General features: G+C 43.9%; 1 protein-coding gene across 2 annotated transcripts in view; it reads right to left on the minus strand.

Moving 5' to 3' along the window:
- Window positions 1–1,160, minus strand: part of HMGA2 (high mobility group AT-hook 2) — a gene marked incomplete at both ends in the record, with an annotated part of 137,953 nt that extends 136,793 nt beyond the window's left edge. For both annotated transcript variants that reach the window (XM_081082300.1, XM_081082299.1), the window contains one exon: window positions 1,050–1,160. In XM_081082300.1, coding sequence (XP_080938426.1) covers window positions 1,050–1,160 — 111 coding nt within the window. The remainder of the gene's footprint in view (window positions 1–1,049) is intronic.
- Window positions 1,161–19,082: the final 17,922 nt, after the last annotated feature.

Here is a 19,082-nt window from a genome sequence, read left to right on the forward strand (position 1 = left end):
CTACGGAATGAAGAAGTTTTAAAAGCCCGCGGAAGCGAAGTTTAAATGTTCTCAATGGACATGTCCCGCTCCAGCCCTGCCCGCCAAGGCTGGGAAATTGCAGCGAACAAAACCCCCCCGCCCTGGGCGCTGCGCGCAGCCTTGCAAGCGCCGGCTGCACGCTTAATTGGTTGCATCCGCAGACAAAACCCTCCACTCCGCGGGGTCCCGGGCGCCCCTCGATCTTCCCCTCCCAACCCCCCCAGCCAATCGCCCTGTAGTAACACATTTAATGTCTGAAGCTCTGAGGCGCGGGATCTAGGGGCAAAAGGGAGACCGGGCGCCGGGCGAGGAAGTGACCCTAGCTACGGTGCACCCTCTCGGACATTACTTTCCTTCGCGCCCTTGGCCAAACGAGCTAATCCCGTCCCTTGCGGACCCAGACTCTCCGGTAGCCCCTTCCCCGGGACACCTCGGCGGCGCCGCCGCATTTAAAGAGCAGAGAGAGGACCGGGCGGCCCACGCGTTCTTTGTCGGGAGGGCGCGAGTCGCCGGCCACCAAGCACTTGGGGAAGGCGCCAAAGGGGCGGCTGCGGCGTTGCAGACCCGGGCCCGCTAGCAGCCCGGGATGGCGGGAGAAAGAGCCCACGAACGGCCCCCGGGACTCCAGCCCCTCCAAAGCATCCTAGCCCCCCGCACTTCCTTCCCCTGGGGCAACTGTAAAGCGGTGAGGAAAGCGTCCGCGAGCCCTGGAAGGTCGGACCCCGGCCGCTTCCAGTCGCCAGGAGCCCCCGCGACACTCCGGGCGGTGCACAATAGCGAAAGTCCGAGGACGCGCTGCCCCCGACCCCACCTCCCGCCGCCCGGCCCGGCTCCCCGCCTCCCCGCCCGGAGGGGCGCGGGCGTCCCCGGCTCAGCCGCGCACGGGAGACCGCAGCCCTCCCCCGGCCGGCGGGCAGCGCGTGGCGGCCGTGGCGACTGGACTCGCGCGTTCGAGTGGCCGCGCGTCGCGGGGCCCGCGCAGAGGGAGCGAAGGTGGGCTGGGGCTCCCACCCCGCCGGGGTACTGACTTGCTGCTGCTTCCTGGGTCGGCCGCGTCCTCTCTTCTGGGGCGCGGGGGCGGCAGGTTGTCCCTGGGCTGAAGTGGACGGCTGCCCGGCGCCTTCCCCGCGTGCGCTCATCCTGCCTCCCGCCGCCTCCGCCGCTACCGCCGCTGCAGCCGCTTCGCCTCAGCTGCCCCCAATCGGCCCCGCACCTTTCGGGAGAGTAGCCGATCGGGCTGGAGAAGGCGGCAGAGGGAGCGAACGCCGGCGTGCTGCGAGGGCTGCTGTTTAAGCTGCCGCCGCTGCCACCATCAACACCGGACGTCCAGCGGCTGCCAAAAGAGAGAAGAGGGGAGGAGGAGGAGGAGAGAAGGAGGCGCTGCCGGTGGCGGCGGCAGCGGTGGGTGGGTGCCGGAGGTGGAGGTGGCGGTAGAGGTGAAGGTGGAGGTAGCGAGAGGAGGAGGAAAGCGAGGGAGAAGGAAAAGAGGGTTTGAAGTTGGGAGGCTCCCCTTTCGGTTTGGGAGCAGGAGTCGCGATCACCGGGAGCACTTCGGCAACAGCTTGGAAAGGGAAGAGACTTGGAGTGAATTGTGTCCCTTGAAATGTTAGGCGGGGAAAGAATTCCTCCTCCTCTTCCCCCCCGCTCCGCGCTCGCAGAGCAAGAAAAAGAGAGAGAAAACAAATAGCGCCTTGGGCCGTCGGAAAGCCAAGGAGGATGGGGAGATTGTGCCGGGACCGGGTCGGGCACTGAGCGCAGAGGAGGGGTGAGAAGCGGGTGGCACCGCGCCTCCTCGGGAGGCGAGAGCCGGCGGCAGCGGCACCGGAGAGTTGAAGGGGGACCGGCTGCTCGCTCCTGCGTCTGCACCAAGTGCGCTCTGCCCAGGCTGGAAGTTTTCTGAGTTCCTGCCCCAGGATTCAAGTGGGATGAGTGTGAGTGTGTGTGTGTGTGTGTGTGCGCGCGCGCGCTTGGGGAGGGGGCGGTGGGATAGGGGTGGGGGTAGTGCCCACCTCTAATAGTGGGCGGATAAAGGGGAGGGGGCTGCGCAGGAGGAAAAGCATGAGGAGGAGGGAGGCCAGGCGGACCGCCGAGCCGAGGCGCCTGGCCGTGGGCCAGAGGCAGCGTTCTAAATACAACTGCCCCGGCGGCGGCGGCGTCCGGGTGCCACCCGGAGCAGCGCTCACGTGCTCCCGCCCGGCGGCGAGGTTAAAGGGACAGGCCAGCGATCCAGAGCCGGCTCGCCGCTGGCCTCGCCCCTCCCGCCGCCCGAGGTCGCCCCTGGGCGGTTGTCCAAGGAAGGCGCGGGAATGTGACTGCCCAAGAGCCATTTAGGGGCTTGGCCTTTACCTGCACCTCCACGATGCGGAGCCAACACTCTGCCGGAAGAGTTTAGCTGCGCGCGCCGCAGAGTCCTTGGTCCCTGTGAGTGACAAGGAACTGAAGAGGAGTAGGAGCTGGCCCCTGGCAGCCCTGCTCTCCTTGCAAATGCCCTCATCACAGATCGCAAGACCCGACGCGCGCGTGCACACACAAACACACAGATATGCACGCAGATACATGCGTGCACGGAGATACATATGCACACTTGCACAGGCACGTGCATGCATAAACACACACGTAAACATGTGTGAACTTGCATGCACACATGCACGCAGATGTATATCTGCACATTAACAGATACATGCACACATGCAAACAAAGTGCACACACGCCCGCCGAGCGCGCCAGTCTCTTCACTGAAATTTTTTCTCCGGGAAAGAGGAGAGGCAACGCGAAGTCTCCCCCCGCCCTACCCGGCTGGCGCTACACACGGGGTTCCGACGCTAGTAGGGTGGAGGATTTACCCCAAGCGAGGACCTCCTCTGCTTCCTAACATCACAATTGTGCCAACTGTCCAACTCTCCCTTCATTTTACCCTGATTTCACCTTCTCCTTAGGAACTCCCTTTCTGCTAAGTCCTAATTTTATAGCTTGGTCTGTTTCAGAGTTATGTGAACACCATAATGACCTCAGGCCAGCTTAAAAAGGTGGAGTACATTTTAAAATGTGCCTCTTTTCATCCTTGAATAACAACAACAGCAAAATAGGTTTAGATTTTCACACATCAAACCTAAAATTATTTTGGATTAATTCCAAAATAAAAACTTTCACCCGAGGAAGAATCCCACCCCCCCCCCCCGAAAAAAAAGTACAGACCACCGTGGAATAAAAACGCCTACTTCACAGCCCTAGCAGGGAGTTAGGCACAGCCAGGTTCCGCTGAGCTTGTGGAGGAGGTGCGCTTAAATGTCTGCTGCGGCGAGGCAGCGCTGATTGGTCCGCGTTGCCATTTTAAATCCATTTCCAGCTGCCCTTTGCAGAGCTGGGACGCTTAGCTGCACGTTGAGTGCCCTGCAGAAACCCAGGGTTTCTCCTGGGTCTGGGAACGCTTAGCTGTGATAGAGAGGGAGAGCCCCCGTCCCTCCGGATGGAGCCCAGCAGCTGACTGGGGAGGGAGGGTCTAACAGGAATCAAAGGTTTTCTGCCAGGGCTGGGCTGAAAGATGGTATCTTCATCAAAGGGTTTGAAATTTCGAGTGCTAACCATTGCAGTGACATTGCCTAACTGCCAAGTTTGCACGCTTTTTTCATGGGATTACATTCGCACCGGGGTGTGCACATTTTACATACACATGCTAAATGGGCTTCTGGGTATGTTTTTGTTTGCTTCCTTTTTGCAGGGACTATAGATACAGTTCTGTGAAAGGGATCATTGATTTCAGCCAGCAACTTTTATACTGGGTACATTATACCCTTGGTTTTTTTTTCTTTGTTTGTTTGATTTTTTAATATTCACAAAGGCCTGCAAGGAGGGGGATTCCAAAATGTTATTATTTTTTTATTAGTAATCCTTGACTAAGAAAAGCATCGAAGAATTGGGGTTGGGAGACTGTCCAGGCACTTGTTTTCAGGCTCTTGTCACTTAGCTATCAGACTGTTTAACCCCTTTTGAATTTATAACAAGAATAGGGGGGAAATATTGCACCAAGTTTTGTCTAAATAGTTTTCTATTTAATTTTTTTCAGGTTTCTGTGTATTTTCTGTAAGAAAGATATTCAAATTTGTTTTCATCTTTTAAGTTTTATATATCTTAAGTTAAATGGTTATATTTTCATTTAAAGAATGGATTTATTTTTTTTACATTTCAGGTTTTGGTTTTTTTCCAATTTAAGTTGCTCAGTTGTTCACTTCCACTTCTGTATCTCAACATATTTCAGGGCTAAACTCTTATTTCTAATTTGAAAACTTTCCAGGTGGTTTTTATCCACATAAAACTATTTTTCTTTCTTCTTCTGCACTTACTATCAAACTGAACAGTTAGCACCTTGGTTGTGTATGTTAAAGATTTCTTATTATCTGCAATACATGATTTAGTGTTTAGATTGGGTCTCCTCATTAGTGGGTGGTAAAGTGAGCTCAGTGGACTCATAACATCATTTAGAAACAATAAATTGAATGCAGTAGATAATATCACATGTAGAAGTTCTGTTTTACATGTGTGTGTAAAAGTTGTATTCAGATGCTTTTTTTCACCTTTTTACACTTTGGAAACTGGGATGCATCTTAGAGTACAGTGTATCTTAGCACTGTGTTATTACTTACTAGACAGTGTCTTTTCCATTTTAGTGGCATATGTAATACTGATGTATTTTATAATCAACAGCACCATGAATCAGAGAAATACATGTATGTGAAGTATATTTCTTACTGTGGGTTGTAGTGTAACATGTATCAATGACGCTGAATTAGATAGTTGTGAGACCTGGGTTCCTCATGACTTCACTAAACCAGCTCTGCAGCCTTTGGTCAATCATTTATCATCTCTGTATCTCCAGGTCCTCATCTCTAAAAGGCATGTATATACTACCTTGTTCTCTGTGTCCTGTTTATATGTAAACTAGTGGCCCAGTGCATGAAATTCATGCAGGGGGGGTGTGTGTCCCTCAGTCCAGCCTGCACCCTCTTCAATCTGGGACCCCTCGGGGGATATCCAACTGCTGGTTTAGGCCCATAAACCAGCAGTCGGACATCCCTCTCACAATCCGTGACTGCTGGCTCCTAACTGCTCACCTGCCTGCCTGCCTGCCTGATCACCCCTAACCACTCTGCCTGCCGGCCTGCTCGCCCCCAACTGCCCCCCCACTAGCCTGCTTGCCCCCAACTGCCCCCTGCCAGCCTGCTCGCCCCCAACTGCCCCCCCCCCACTGCCAGCCTGATCGCCCCCAACTGCCCTCCCCTCCTGGCCTGATCGCCCCTAACTGCCTCTGCCTCGGCCCTGCCAGCATGGCTTTGTTTAGACTAGAAGGATGTCCAAAAGGTCTCCTGGAAGGTCTCCCGGTCTAATTAGCACATTACCCTTTCATTAGTACAGATTGCACATAAGTTCCATTGAAATAGGTAGTATTTCTAATGCCATTCATAACGGACTTTTGGTACTTACTAACTGATTGCTATGACAAGATTACTCTTACTAGGTTACCATTTTACAAATGTTCCACAGGATGAGAAAAGCATCACATATGTCAAAATATCCTCAAAATTATTTGGACTAAAGGAAGATGTATCTGTGATGAAGTGGTTGAAGTTCTCACACTACAATTTATTACATTATATTTATACATAAATATATTCATACATTAAAGAATAATTTAAGAATTCTCTCAGATTAAAATTGACTGAATTAATCTTGGATGGATGTGTTTTATATGTAATTAAACAGGTTTATTGTAACCAGATTTTTGAAAGTGAATCTATATAGGGCCATAGAAAAACTATAACTAACATTTATGGAACAATGCATAGCACATACAAAAATACATGTGTGAATGTATAGTATATAGAAGCTCAGTATAGTATAAGGTAAATATATATTTCTGAAAAATATTTCCAGTGCTTTAACATGAACTCACTTGTACTGCTCAAGCTCACAGTTTTAGAGATTGTGTCTTTTAAATATGCTTTGTATTTAATGAGCTGTAGGAGAGATCATCTCTAAGAGCTTTCCTACAGTATCACCAAGAAAGAATATATGTTGTCAAGTTAACATTTTGATGGTTGGTAATGAGAGAGGTGTGGAGAATACGCTTTCTGGTCCCACAGGCAGAAGATCACCAAACAAAATGAATTTGTCCACTCACTTATTCAACAAAGAGAGATTGAGTTGGTTTTGCAGTAATCTCACCTATTTTTCTCTCAGGACTCAGGAATGTAATTCATTCAGAACTGGAAAGAATCTCTTTTGAAACAGTGAGGTAATCATTTAAAATCTATTTACCTCTTAGGTTAAACCTTTAATCTACTATTACAAATATTTATTCTCCTCTATCCAATCCATAGTTCATTCAGCAAATATTTATTGAGTACCCACAATGTGCTAGAATTCACAGGACATTCTTCTGGATGGAAGTCATGGAAGCAGAACCAAAGTGGAATGATTTCATTTCTGTCTCGCATCTGTGGACATTATACTGTCAGCCCCAAACAACCTTGGTCTAATATACTATCAAGCAGCTTTGAAGACAGGAGGAACATGGGCTTTTACATCAGATTTAGGGGTGGGAGGGGTGGTAGGCAGAATGGCCCCTAAGATTTCCCGTCCGGCTGGCATACCTGATATGCACATTCCCTGGGACTACACCATATAATGGATTTTACTCCTGTCGTCAGGCTATGTGTCAGTTGACCTTAAGATAATAAAATTACCCAGGTGAGCTTGACCTAATCCTATCTATACTTTTAAAGCAAAGAGTTTTCTGTAGCTGGTTTTAGGGGAAGAAGTTAAAGATTTGGAGCTCAAGAGGATTTGATTCACCATTATTGGTATGAAGATAGAGAGGAGTCATGGCAAAGGATGTGGGCAGCCTATAGGAGCTGAAGGAAGCCCCAGGCAACAGCCAAGAAGGAAACCGGACCTCCTTTTTAGAACCACAGGAACAGAATTCTGCCGACAAGAATAAGCTTGAAAAGTGGAGTCTTCCCCAGAGCATCCAGAAGAACACTCGGCTGGGGCAATACCTTGATTTCGGCCTCACCATACCCCCAGCTGAGGCCCCAGCCATGCCATACTCTGAATCACAAACCTGTGAGCTAATAAATGGATATCTTAATGGTATTTAAGTCATTAAGTTTGTGGTAATTTTGTTATACAGTAATAGAAAACTGATACAAGAGGGATCTGGTCAATAAAGTTCCCCTCCTTTCTCCATCTAATGGACTGCTTCCAAAAAACAAATTACATATATCATTTTTCTGGAGATGTCCCAAGTCGTTGCACCACACCCACCTACCAAGCCACTCACTGTGTCTCTTTGGCTCGTAGTGAAGCAATGGCCAGCATGAAAACATGTCACCTTGCAATGCTTTCCACCTTTCCTCTGTCCTTCTCTCCCTTTCTCTTCTCGATCTATCATCTATCTATCTATCACCTATTTATCTGTCACCTATCATCTGCCTCTGCCTATCTCAATACCTCAGAATTCCTTAAGCCACCGTGCTGGAAACACATAGGGAGAGGTCACACATTCAGATAATTCCGGGTCCCCCAAATCCCTACCTCTAAATCACCCCCAAGCTGATGCGAAGTGGATCAGAGTGGAGAGACTCTTGCTAAGTCCTGCCCTAATTACAGATTTATGAGTAAAATCTCTCTCTCAATCTCTCTCTCAATCTCTCTCTCTCTCTCTCTCTCTCTCTCTCTCTCTCTCTCTCTCTACCTCAGCCAAATTAATAACTCAAATGGGTGCTTTGATTCACTAGAAACCACTCTTACCTGGGATTCACTCTAGATCTTCATTCTCTTTCCACCTCAAATGATCACCAAGTCCTTCCACTTCTGCCTTCTTACTATTTCTTGAATCTGTCTGCTCTCCACCTCCACTGTCACTGCTTTAGAGCTCTCTCCATTTCTCATTTAGATAACTGCAATGTCTTTCTTTCTTCCTAGTTTCCTAGCCTTCAGTCTTACATTTAAAAAACCCACTCTCTACAATGCTTCTAGAAGAATTTCTCTTTTTAAAATCAGTTATCTTGCCCTAACTGGTTTGGCTCAGTGGATAGAGCATCGGCCTGCGGATTGAAAGGTCCCAGGTTCGATTCTGGTCAAGCGCATGTACCTTGGTTGCAGGCCCATCCCCAGTGGGAGGTGTGCTGGAGGCAGCTGATCGATGTTTCTCTCTCATCGATGTTTCTAACTCTCTATCCCTCTTGCCGGGAGCCGGTCCATCCTTGCTGTTTCAAGGGACCTGGCATATATGGCATACTGTTCTTAATATGTTTGCTCACCTTCTTGGTGCTATGTGTTTTAACCAAGGTCACCTCTCCGAGAAAGGTTGTTTCCCCAGGTAGGGATTTTCCTCTGAAGTTAGGGAGGGGATGAAACTCCTTAACTAAGTGCCAGGCGGGTAGTTAATCACTTTAACTACAAACAATCATGCTTAAGCTACATAATCTTTACTCCCTGGAATGGAGATAAGAAACGCCCTAACCTTTGTAATAGAAATTGACAGGATTAAAATCAACTGGTATAAATACAGATGTAACAAGACAATAAACAGCAGAACCTCTCTGGAGATCCAGACCAGAACTTGGCTGGAGATCCTGGCTAGGCTGCTGATCAACTGAACACTGTCTCTGTGTCCTTCCTTCTTCGCCGACTCTGTCTACGCCTTTGGGAACCCCTGGACCTGCTGGGGTTGGACCCCGGCACCCTCTCCCTTCCTCTCTGTAGAAAATCAATAAAATATATTAAAATCAGTTATCTTTATTATCCTTTTTTCTTATCAAAATGTAATATAAAATGCATTGTAACCTGTCCGAAATGGCTTAGATGTTTCTCTCTCTCTCTCTCTCTCTCCCTCCCTCCCTCCCTCCTTCCCTCTCTCTAAGCATGTCTATTTTTTGTGTAAAAAATGCCTCATAAATATTTTTTCAGGTCAGTGAATATTCTAGTGTTCCATTGTTTCCTATGGCATATATCTAGATAGATGATAGATGATAGATAGATAGATAGATAGATAGATAGATAGATAGATAGATGATAGATAGACAAATAGACATAGACATAGATAGATAGAGATAGAGATTGAGATAGAGATAGAGATATGAACACCTGGAATTAAGTAAGCATTTGATAAAAATTTTTATGACATCCTTGTGAAAAGATGAAGAAATATAGCTTGGATGTTATGCATTCCATTCTGCTGACATTAACTTCAAAGGTGGTCTCTTCTATCAGGATCTTGGCATAATTTTCTAATTTTCAGATATCCTAAAGGTAGAAGGGATAGCTTACTCTATTGATGCCCAAATTAAGATTCAAAAAGATCTTATGCTATACTGCAATTTAAAAAGATGAGTATGAGGTATGTAATTAGTTTTATAAGAGGGGAGGAAATCAGCTATAACAGTATAAGGTGGAAAAGTGACTTAAAAATAATTCCTAGTATTACATATAAGATTAAGAAGCAGATACAAATATCAAGTCATTGTGTTGCACACCTGAAACTAATACAATGTTATATGTCAACTATGCCTCAATTTTTTTAAAATTTAGCAAAAGAAAAAAAATACACCTAAGAAGTGATATTGCTAGGTTTATACCTAATATCCATTCCGCCCTTCTAATTTAATAAAAGAACACCTACAGTGTTGAGTATGGCAATATGCCCAACTGTAAAACTACATTTCCCAGCCTCCCTTCTAGAGTGGGGTACTCAATGCAGTATAAGCAAGTCTTTGAAAAGTACTTCTGGGAAAGTACTATCTATGCTCCATCATATTTGCTTTGCTTCTTTGTAAAAAATCAGCTATATTTGTGTGGGTCTGTTTCTATGCTCTTTGTTCTGTTCCATCGAGGTATCTATTCTTTTGTGAATATCATACTGTTTTGATTGCTGTAACTTTATAGTAAATCTTAAAGTTGCTTAGTGTTAGTTCTCTGACTTTGTACTCTTCATTCGATATTGAGTTGGTTATTCTGGGTCTTTTGCTTCTCCCTGTAAACTTTAGAACAAGAGTGTTAATATCCACAAAATAACTTGCTGTGATTTTGATAAGTATTATGTAAAATCTATAGACCAAGTTAGAAAAACTAGCATCTTGATTATATTGAGTCTTCCCAATTCATGAACATAGAATACTTCTTCATTTATGTACTTCTTTGATATCTTTCATCAGGGTTTTATAGTTTTCTTCATGTAGATCTTGTACATATTTTGTTAGATTTATACTTAAGTATTTCATTTTTTGGGTGTGCTAATATAAATAGTAAAGAGTTTTAGTTTCAAATTCCACTTGTTCATTGCTGTTATATAGGAAAGTGATTAACTTATATATATTAACCTTATATCTGCAATCTTGCTGTAATCACTTATTAGTTCCAGGAGTGTTTTGGTCAATTGTTTTGAATTTTCTACATAGATAATCATGTCATATGTAAAGACAGGTTTTTTATTCTTCCCAATGTGTATACTTTTTATTTCCTTTTCTTATCTTATTACATAACAATTACAGCTCAGGTTTCCTTACCCCAGTTTGATTCTGCAGTGATTTCAGCTCTGCAATGTTGCGATTCTCTGTACTCACCTGTCTCTCCAATTTTTGAGGCAGCTGTTTGTGCTTTGGTTTCCCTTCTCTTTTGCATCTCAGAAGACTTCTTTTTCAGCTTTTTCCTTAGAATAGAGTGGCAACTTATAAGCTCCTTACATGCCAGACTAGATACTTGCAGTACCTGTAACAGGCTTTTAAATACCCAAAATAAAGGTAATCATATCACTCTATTGTGCCCTTATCAATATACATCAGGAAAATTATTTTCAGTTCTAGCCATCATGTTTTAAGAGGGATTTTGGCAAATAACATGTGGCCAAAGTGGGTGTTTCAAACATATTCTATGAAGACCATTGAAAGGAAAGGGGATTTTAGCCTAAAGAGAGATTTGTGGCAATATGATCACCATCAGAGTACTGCCATTTTGAGGAAGTGCATTTGGATATATTCTTTATTGATTCAAGTAAGAGAATAATGAGTAGCCAGATTGCAGCCAAATATAAGATAGAACATTCCAAAGTTAGGGTTGTTTAAAAACATACTGTATAATTGTATTATGTAGTGAGTAAATTTCCAGTTAGTGATGTTTAAGCAGAGACTTAGCCACTAAACAGAGGGACATTGTGTGGATGTTTGGAGTGCGAGGTGAGATTAGAGAAATTGTTCTCAATATATTTTATTGATTTTTTTTTACAGAGAGGAAGGGAGAGGGATAGAGAACTAGAAACATCCATGAGAGAGAAACATCAATCAGCTGCCTCCTGCACACCCCCTACTGGGGATGTGCCCACAACTAAGGTACATGCCCTTGACTGAAATCGAACCTGGGACCCTTCAGTCCACAGACTGATGCTCTATCCACTGAGCCAAACCAGTTAGGGCTGTTCTCACTCTTTTTAAAGACTGGAACCCTTTCTTCCAGTGAAAGCCTCCTGAAGACTTCTCAATCTATACCCACTCCTGGAAAGACCCTTTGGAGCTTCTCAGAATAGAGCTTAAAAAGACCAGATTAGAAGATAACTCTATAACTCTGATTCCAAGTTGGAGATAGCCTCAGTTACAAATGAGTATTTGCCCATATGTTAATTTTTTTCTTTGATACCCCCCCAAAAATATTGAAAGAAAACCAGCTTTATCACCTGGAAACTTTTAAATAAAAATAAAATTCCCTAATATATATATACACACACACACACACACACACACATACATACATACATATATATCAGAAGTGAATGACGATTGCATATTTTAAATGCATTATCACCAATGGGAAATTTTAGTCTGTGCCATAATTTTCATAATTTTTTGCAAATCATACTTTGTGATAAATCAGTAACTGGTATCTACTATAATACAGTAAGAAGCAGCAATAAGTAGCAATGAAAGTATTTTAAAAAAAATGATAGAACGGCCATTTGGTACCAAGCCTTATTTCAGGTGTTTTTTGGGAAAGAGGCAAAGTTCAGGGAAGAACCCAAAGGAGAGGGAGAAAAACAAAAACAAACCAGACCTGGGTGTGGGTTCAGACTTCAAAGAATTTACAAACTGGCCAGAGTTGCATGTACATAAGTCACTATAATTTAAAGCAGAGAAAGATAATCACTCTCAAGTACGTGCTGAGTGAGTTCAAGGAGAGAAGAGATTTCCATGGTGTGGGGATTAGGGAGGCTACTCGGGAGCAGTGGTGTTTGAGAGGGCCTTGAAGGACAGCTAGACATGGAGGTGGGAGGAAAGGGATTTCAGGCAAAGGGATTATGAGAAAAGTTGCTGAAATGCAAACGCATATACCAAGAAAGGTTTTACTACATTAGTCAGATGCCAGCTGGAAACAATTCACTGCAGATGGTTCTCGCGAAGGCACTTTACTGAGAGGACCACGCGTAGATATTGGCCAGAGTCATAGGAACAAACAAGGAACGTTGAGGCAGCCAGACACTAGCAATACTGGAGAGCCATTCAACACTCTAGGGATGAAGGGGCAAGCAGAGGAATTTGTGTTAAAGACCCTAGTGAGAGCCCTGGAGGAGGGGTGACCTGGTAGGAGCTGAGGTCCGGGAGGTGTGTGACCACTGCCAGAGAAGAGGCACCCACGCAGGAAGTAGGTTGGAAGAAAAGCCCTGACCTCTCTCCTGCTCTCCTTTCTTAAGCCAGTGCATCCCATTGGCCAAACTCAACAAGGCAACAAGCAAGGGATCCTGGGAGACTTAAACCACCAGCATCAGCCTCCAGGTAGGGCACAGGACAGGGCAGAGAAGGACAAAGAATCACCATGAGATGAAAGATTAGAAGTTTACATAAGACTTTGGAACATCTTAATTGCCAAATTAAAACATTTCTAAGTTATTTGATAGTTAATGTAGAGACACTGATCCATTATTAACAAGAGCACGATGTAACAAAGATTCCAGAAGTGGTCAAGCCTGGTAGAGCAGAACTCCAGGTTGTTATCAGTGTTCCCGTTTCTTCTTCCATTTTGTACCCCAGTTCTGCGCATGTGGCTTTCATCTATGTGGCCACCTCATGGCTAAAATATGCCCACTCCACATCTCATCTCATCTCCCTTCTAGACAATAGTAAGAAGAAGAAAATGACAAAGAAACCAAACTTTTCCAGAAATCCACAGCAGATTTTTACCACAGGGCCAACCTCACTCGCAAAAGAAGGAGGCTGGGAAAAAGCACATTGCTACTCTGAATAAAATTAGGTTGTTTTTGTTTTTTTAAGAAAGAAGAGGAAAATATTATTGCGTAGAAGCTAGCAGCATTTGATTTAAAAAGAAATAGGCTTGATGGGAGAAAGCACTCTAATATTTTTAGTTTTTAGCAATTTTATATTTGTGTGTTGTTGTCCAGATGGAGAAGTTGGGAGGAGGAGTTATTTAAAGATGAAGAGGATTGCTGAGATTTGAAACATACTGAATTTGGAGTGATAATGGCTAAGCCGTGATGGAAAACAGGAAAGAAGATAGAACTGGAGAAAAAGGGTTGAGTAATAAAATATATTGGATTATTGTTTCCAACTCTTTACTTTCATAGTTAAGAAAATTATACACTCTTGCTCTTTGCCACTGTAAGCCAAGTTCACTTACCAGGTCCACTGAAGCTGGGTTTGGTGACATGAATTTTTTGGACAATGGTTTGAGAGCAGAAATGACATGTGCCAGTTTTAGGCTAGAATATTTATGTTTCAGGTTCTGCTAGTAAGCTTACTTATGAAAAGAATACTCCCTGGTCCTAGGATAAATATTCGTAAAATAAATCAGGACTAATGCCCAACCAAATCCATAGAGCCATACTCAATGTGCAAACCCATGAGGGAGAAATAGATGCTTGTGGTTGAAGCCACTGAAGTTTGAGGAGGTTTTGTGATGCAATGCTATTGTAGCAGAAACCTAATTAATACAGCTGGTCATTCTCAAAGACACAAGAAAATATGGCAACTACCTCACCCCCATTAAGATGACTATGATCAAAGACAGCTAAAAGTAGTTTTGGCAAGGACATGGAGAAATTTGAACACTCATATATTGCTGGTGGTAATGTAAAATGGGACAGCCTCTTTGGAAAATAGTCTAGCAGTTCCTCAAAAGGATTTTCTGTATGACCCTGTAATATCACTCCTAGATTACCAAGAGAAATGAAAACATTGGTAACTTATGCATGAATATGGATAGCAGCATTATTCACAATAGCCAAAGAGTGAAAACAACACAAATGTCCATCAACTGGTGAATGGATAAACAAAATGTGGAATATTACTCAGCAATAAAAAGGAATGATGCACTGACACATGCTACAACATGCTTAAATCTTAAAAACATTATGTGAACCGAAAGAAGCCAGACCAAAAAAGTCACATATTGTATGATTCCATTTACATAAAACTTCCAGAATAGGTAAATCTAAAGAGACAAAAAAATAGATTTATAGTTTGCAGAGGATGGGAGGAGGGAAGAGGCATGACTATAAATGGGTAAGGGACTTCTTTTTTAGTGTGATAACAATGATCTTAAATTGGTGTGGTGATGGTTTCACAAACCTTTCAATATAAGAACCATTGGATTGTGTACTGTAAATGGATAAATTGTATGGTCTGGTTTAACACAAAGAACAAAGGAAAAAGCCACTAAACTGCCAATTAGACACATGCTGGGAGCTGGGAGCAAGAAACCACTCTCCCACCTGATGTGACTGTGACAAATGGCATATGTGATTGCAAAATCTGGCTGGGGTTCAGCAGATACCATCTTTGTCAGATAGAGCTTTTCTCTATGTGGTACTTAACTTGCCTCAGTAGGAGAAAGGCATATAGATACTCATGGTGTCATTAGCACCATTATCTAACCCAGTGGTTTTCAAAGTCTTGTAATAACTATTTCCTTTAATTATGAACACAAGCCATACTTGAATAAAATTTAATTGTAGAACAATCAAACAGCTCAGAAATGTTTGAAGTGAAAGGTGAAAGTGTGAAAGTCTTTCTTTACCAGCTTACTAACTCTACATATTCTCCTTCCCAGAGGCAACCACTGGAAACAGCTGATGGATAGCATTCTGTTTTTTTATTCCAAGTATTTGTATAAATACATAGGCAAATATACAGCCCTGTTTTGCACAAATTGGACTATACTATGCCTATGTCCTGCAACCTGCTATTAAAAAACTTAACATGTCCTGGAGATTTTTCTATGCATTTTTATCACCTGTACAGTATTATCATATTATCATAATACGGTTATACCTGTGCCGAGCCAGCTCAGCCAAGGGTTTGAAAGCCTGAGTGAGGGCCGCAAAAGGATGAAGAAACGACAGACAGAGAGAATAAGCTGGGTCTAGGTGGATCTTCCTGTGCCTGGCTGAGGCCACTGAGAGAGATCCACAAGCAAGCTGAGCCTTTATTTTATAGTCAAAGGTAAACAAGGTAGTGGTCACCATAGTTACAAAGTTCTTGTGAGTTTCACTTGTTTTGGCAGCACTTATTGCACCTCTGTCAGCCCATTAGCTTCCCAGATAAGATCTAGGGAGGATCATAAGGTCAAACCTAATTATGCTAAGAGGACTGTGCCCTCTAAGCTGGGACTTGTTTGTGGCTTTCCCAACAGGTCAGCCTGAGGCATAACCCTATATCCGCGCCCTACAATACCGTAGCTTGATTGTCCATATCCCTGTTGAAGAACTTTAGATTGTTCCCAATTTACTGATATTACAAAACAATGATAAAGTAGCTCTTGATATAGCAATTTTTAGCATGTGTACAGTATATCTGCAGGATAGTTTCTAAAAGTTACATTTCTTAGTTGAAGAGAATACACATCCTAAATATAGGCCAGTTTTGCTTGTTTGTTTTATCAGTAGAAACCATTTCCAAATTAACCTTTACATGGAAGCCCAGTATATAGAGAGTGGAGAGGAAATGCATGGACCTGGGGCAGGGAAGCAGAGCCCTGGAGCTCCAGCCCCTCAGCTTCACTCTCAACCTCTGCCTTCACCTCCCCAAGGCACCTTCATGGAGCCCGAGGTTCCAGTGTTCAGGTTGGAAACCATTGTTTTAATCAACCCAATTCACATGTTATATTTTAGAATGTAAGGATGGACTTTCAAGCAGGGTTGACATAACAAATTAATCCCAAATCAAAGAATTTTAGCTACTTTCGTGTTTAAATCAACCAATTGGACCACTGTCAACTGGGATGGCTCAGGAAAGCAGTGCCTAGAGAGCTTCTAGAGAGGGGGGCTGGGCAGGCAGCCGATTGCAGGAAGGGGCCAGGTCCTGGGACCGCATTCACATAGCATTCTGCCCTACTAAGGTGGCTTGGGGAGCTGAGGGTGATGGTGGGAGGCCCAACAAAGCATCCGTCTTCAAGCTACCACTTGGCCTGACCATGTCATAAATGTTTCATAAATCAAAACTAGATGTCAGGAAAACAGAGTCATTCAGATGCTAGATGTTATACATCTTTCTTACCTATGTGTTAAAATCCATCCTTAGAAATATGAACTTTTAGAATGCTTATATTACTGTCAGCTAAAGGGATACAGCTGGATAGCAATTGTCTTTTACACTCCAACACAAAACATAAGGGGATGTTACCAAACTCTAGTGAAATCGTTAAAAAATCTAATTCAAGAGCATAAAATACCTCCGTGGCAACTTTTTTCAAAGAGACCAACATTATTTAGCTTGGAAATCATCTTGAAGATATACAACTTACAGTTCCCAATTCTATTTTATAGGAAAAGAAAACAGTAAAGCTAGTTAAAAATCTCATAGTTGAGGCATTCACTATTTAAAGCTAAAGTCTGGCCAATAGTTAAGGAAATAAAACCCCCAAGCATTTAAAGGGATCTTATTCCCATTTCTTGCCACAACCATTCATTCATTCTTCCTTGAGAGCAGAAGCTGCTTTCTATCTTTATATCCTTTGGGACTTGCATACAATTCAATAAATCTTTGATAAATGAAAGAAAGCAATGAATGATAACCACCAAATCTGAAAAGACAGCATATGTAATTTAATTAAACATTGTGGCCTCGTAATGGCAGTTCTTTAAAAAGAGACAAATCTTTTAATATATTTTTTATTGATTTTTTTAGGAAGGGAGAGGGATAGAGAGTTAGAAATATCGATGAGAGAGAAACATCGATCAGCTGCCCCCTGCACACCCCCTACTGGCGATGTGCCTGCAACCAAGGTACATGCCCTTGACTGGAATCGAACCTGGGACCCTTCAGTCCGCAGGCCAATGCTCTATACACTGAGCCAAACCAGTCAGGGCGAGACAAATCTTTTAAAAATCAAACCAGTTCTTTAAAATTAGGGATATGTGTACATATTCCTTATAAAATTCTCAAACACTACAGGAAGATATAAAATGGGAAGAATCTCCCCACCCCACTTCCTGAACTGTAACTCTAATTCCATTTCCAGCGGTAATTTCTGTTAACAATTTCTTGTTAATTCTAAATGTGTTTTTTTAATCCTCACCCAAGGATATGTTTATTGATTTTTAGAGAGAAGCAGGGAGAGAGAGAGAAAGAGAGAGAGAGAGAGAGAGAGAGAGAGAGAGAGAGAGAGAGAGAGAATTCAATAAATTAATTGGTTATCTCTGGTATTGATGGGATTGAACGTGAAACCTAGGCATGTGTCCTGACCAGGAATCAAATCCACAACCTTTTGTTGCACAGGATGAAGCTCCAACCAACGGAGCCACGCAGCCAGGGCAATTCTAAATGTCTTTTAAGCAGTTGTGAGTCTATGTACAGTGAACACCTCTTATTCTTTTCGGCCATACAAGATCAGCACCCTGTTCTTGGTTTTGGGAATTCCCACATAATATGTAATGGGGCACTTCTTGCCTTTTAATATAGAAGCCAAAAATGGCAGGTATTCCTTTTACTGTTCCCTCTTGGAGCAGAGGTGTAAACACACAACCTAGCCTCCATCACGTAGCCCCCTAGCCTTTAGGAGATAGAGACTCAAAGAACAGGTAACACCTGGAATCCATGCTGGCGAAGGCAGGAGCAATGGCTGCAGTCAGCAGCTGGAAGCAGCAGTGGGTTCGTGGAGCTGTCAGGGCAGCAGCACCAAGATCTCCCAGGCAGCTGTGTGGTGTGGTCTGGAGCACAGTCACTGGTCACGTAGTGCACTACTGGTTGTCCCAACGCAGTGCACTGTGTCTGCACATGGCCCAGTGATCACTGGATCCCTCTCTACTGTTTTGTGTGCCTCTCCTCCACAGCATCTCAAGGTGCTTTCACTTCCAAAAACCATCAGTACCCCTTTATCCTTAGGGGACATGGCCCAAGACCTGCAGTAGATGTCTGAAACCTCAGATAGTACTGAAACTGATACATACTACATGCTTTTTCCTGTAGAGTCATACCTAGGATAAAGTTTAGCCGAAACCGGTTTGGCTCAGTGGATAGAGCGTCAGCCTGCGGACTCAAGGGTCCCAGGTTCAATTCCGGTCAAGGGCATGTACCTTGGTTGCGGGAACATCCCCAGTAGGAGATGTGCAGGAGGCAGCTGATTGATGTTTCTCTCTCATCAATGTTTCTAACTCTCTATCTCTCTCCCTTCCTCTCTGTAAAAATTCAATAAAATATATATTTTTTTTAAAAAGTTTAATGTATAAATTTGGCACAGTTAAGAGAGCAACAACAATAACTAATAATAGAAAATAGCACAGTTATAACATCTATACTAATAAAAGGGTAATATGCTAATTAGACCAGATAGATGGGACATGATTCCAGATGTCCTTACAGACAAAGCAGGGGCCTGGGTGGTGCCACCTGGGTCCTGGGTGTCAGCCCAGGTGAAGCTGCCTGGGGTCCCAGGTGCCTGCAGCCAGCCTGGGTGAAACCGTCCATGGTCCCAGGTGCCTGTGGCTGGCCAGAGAGAGGGAAGCCCGGGTCCCAGTTTCCTGTGGCTGGCCAGAGGGAGGGAAGCCTGGGTTCTGGGTGTGGGGGCCG

Source organism: Myotis nattereri (genome assembly GCF_964212035.1).
Source record: "Myotis nattereri genome assembly, chromosome: 2".
Lineage (NCBI taxonomy): Eukaryota > Metazoa > Chordata > Mammalia > Chiroptera > Vespertilionidae > Myotis > Myotis nattereri.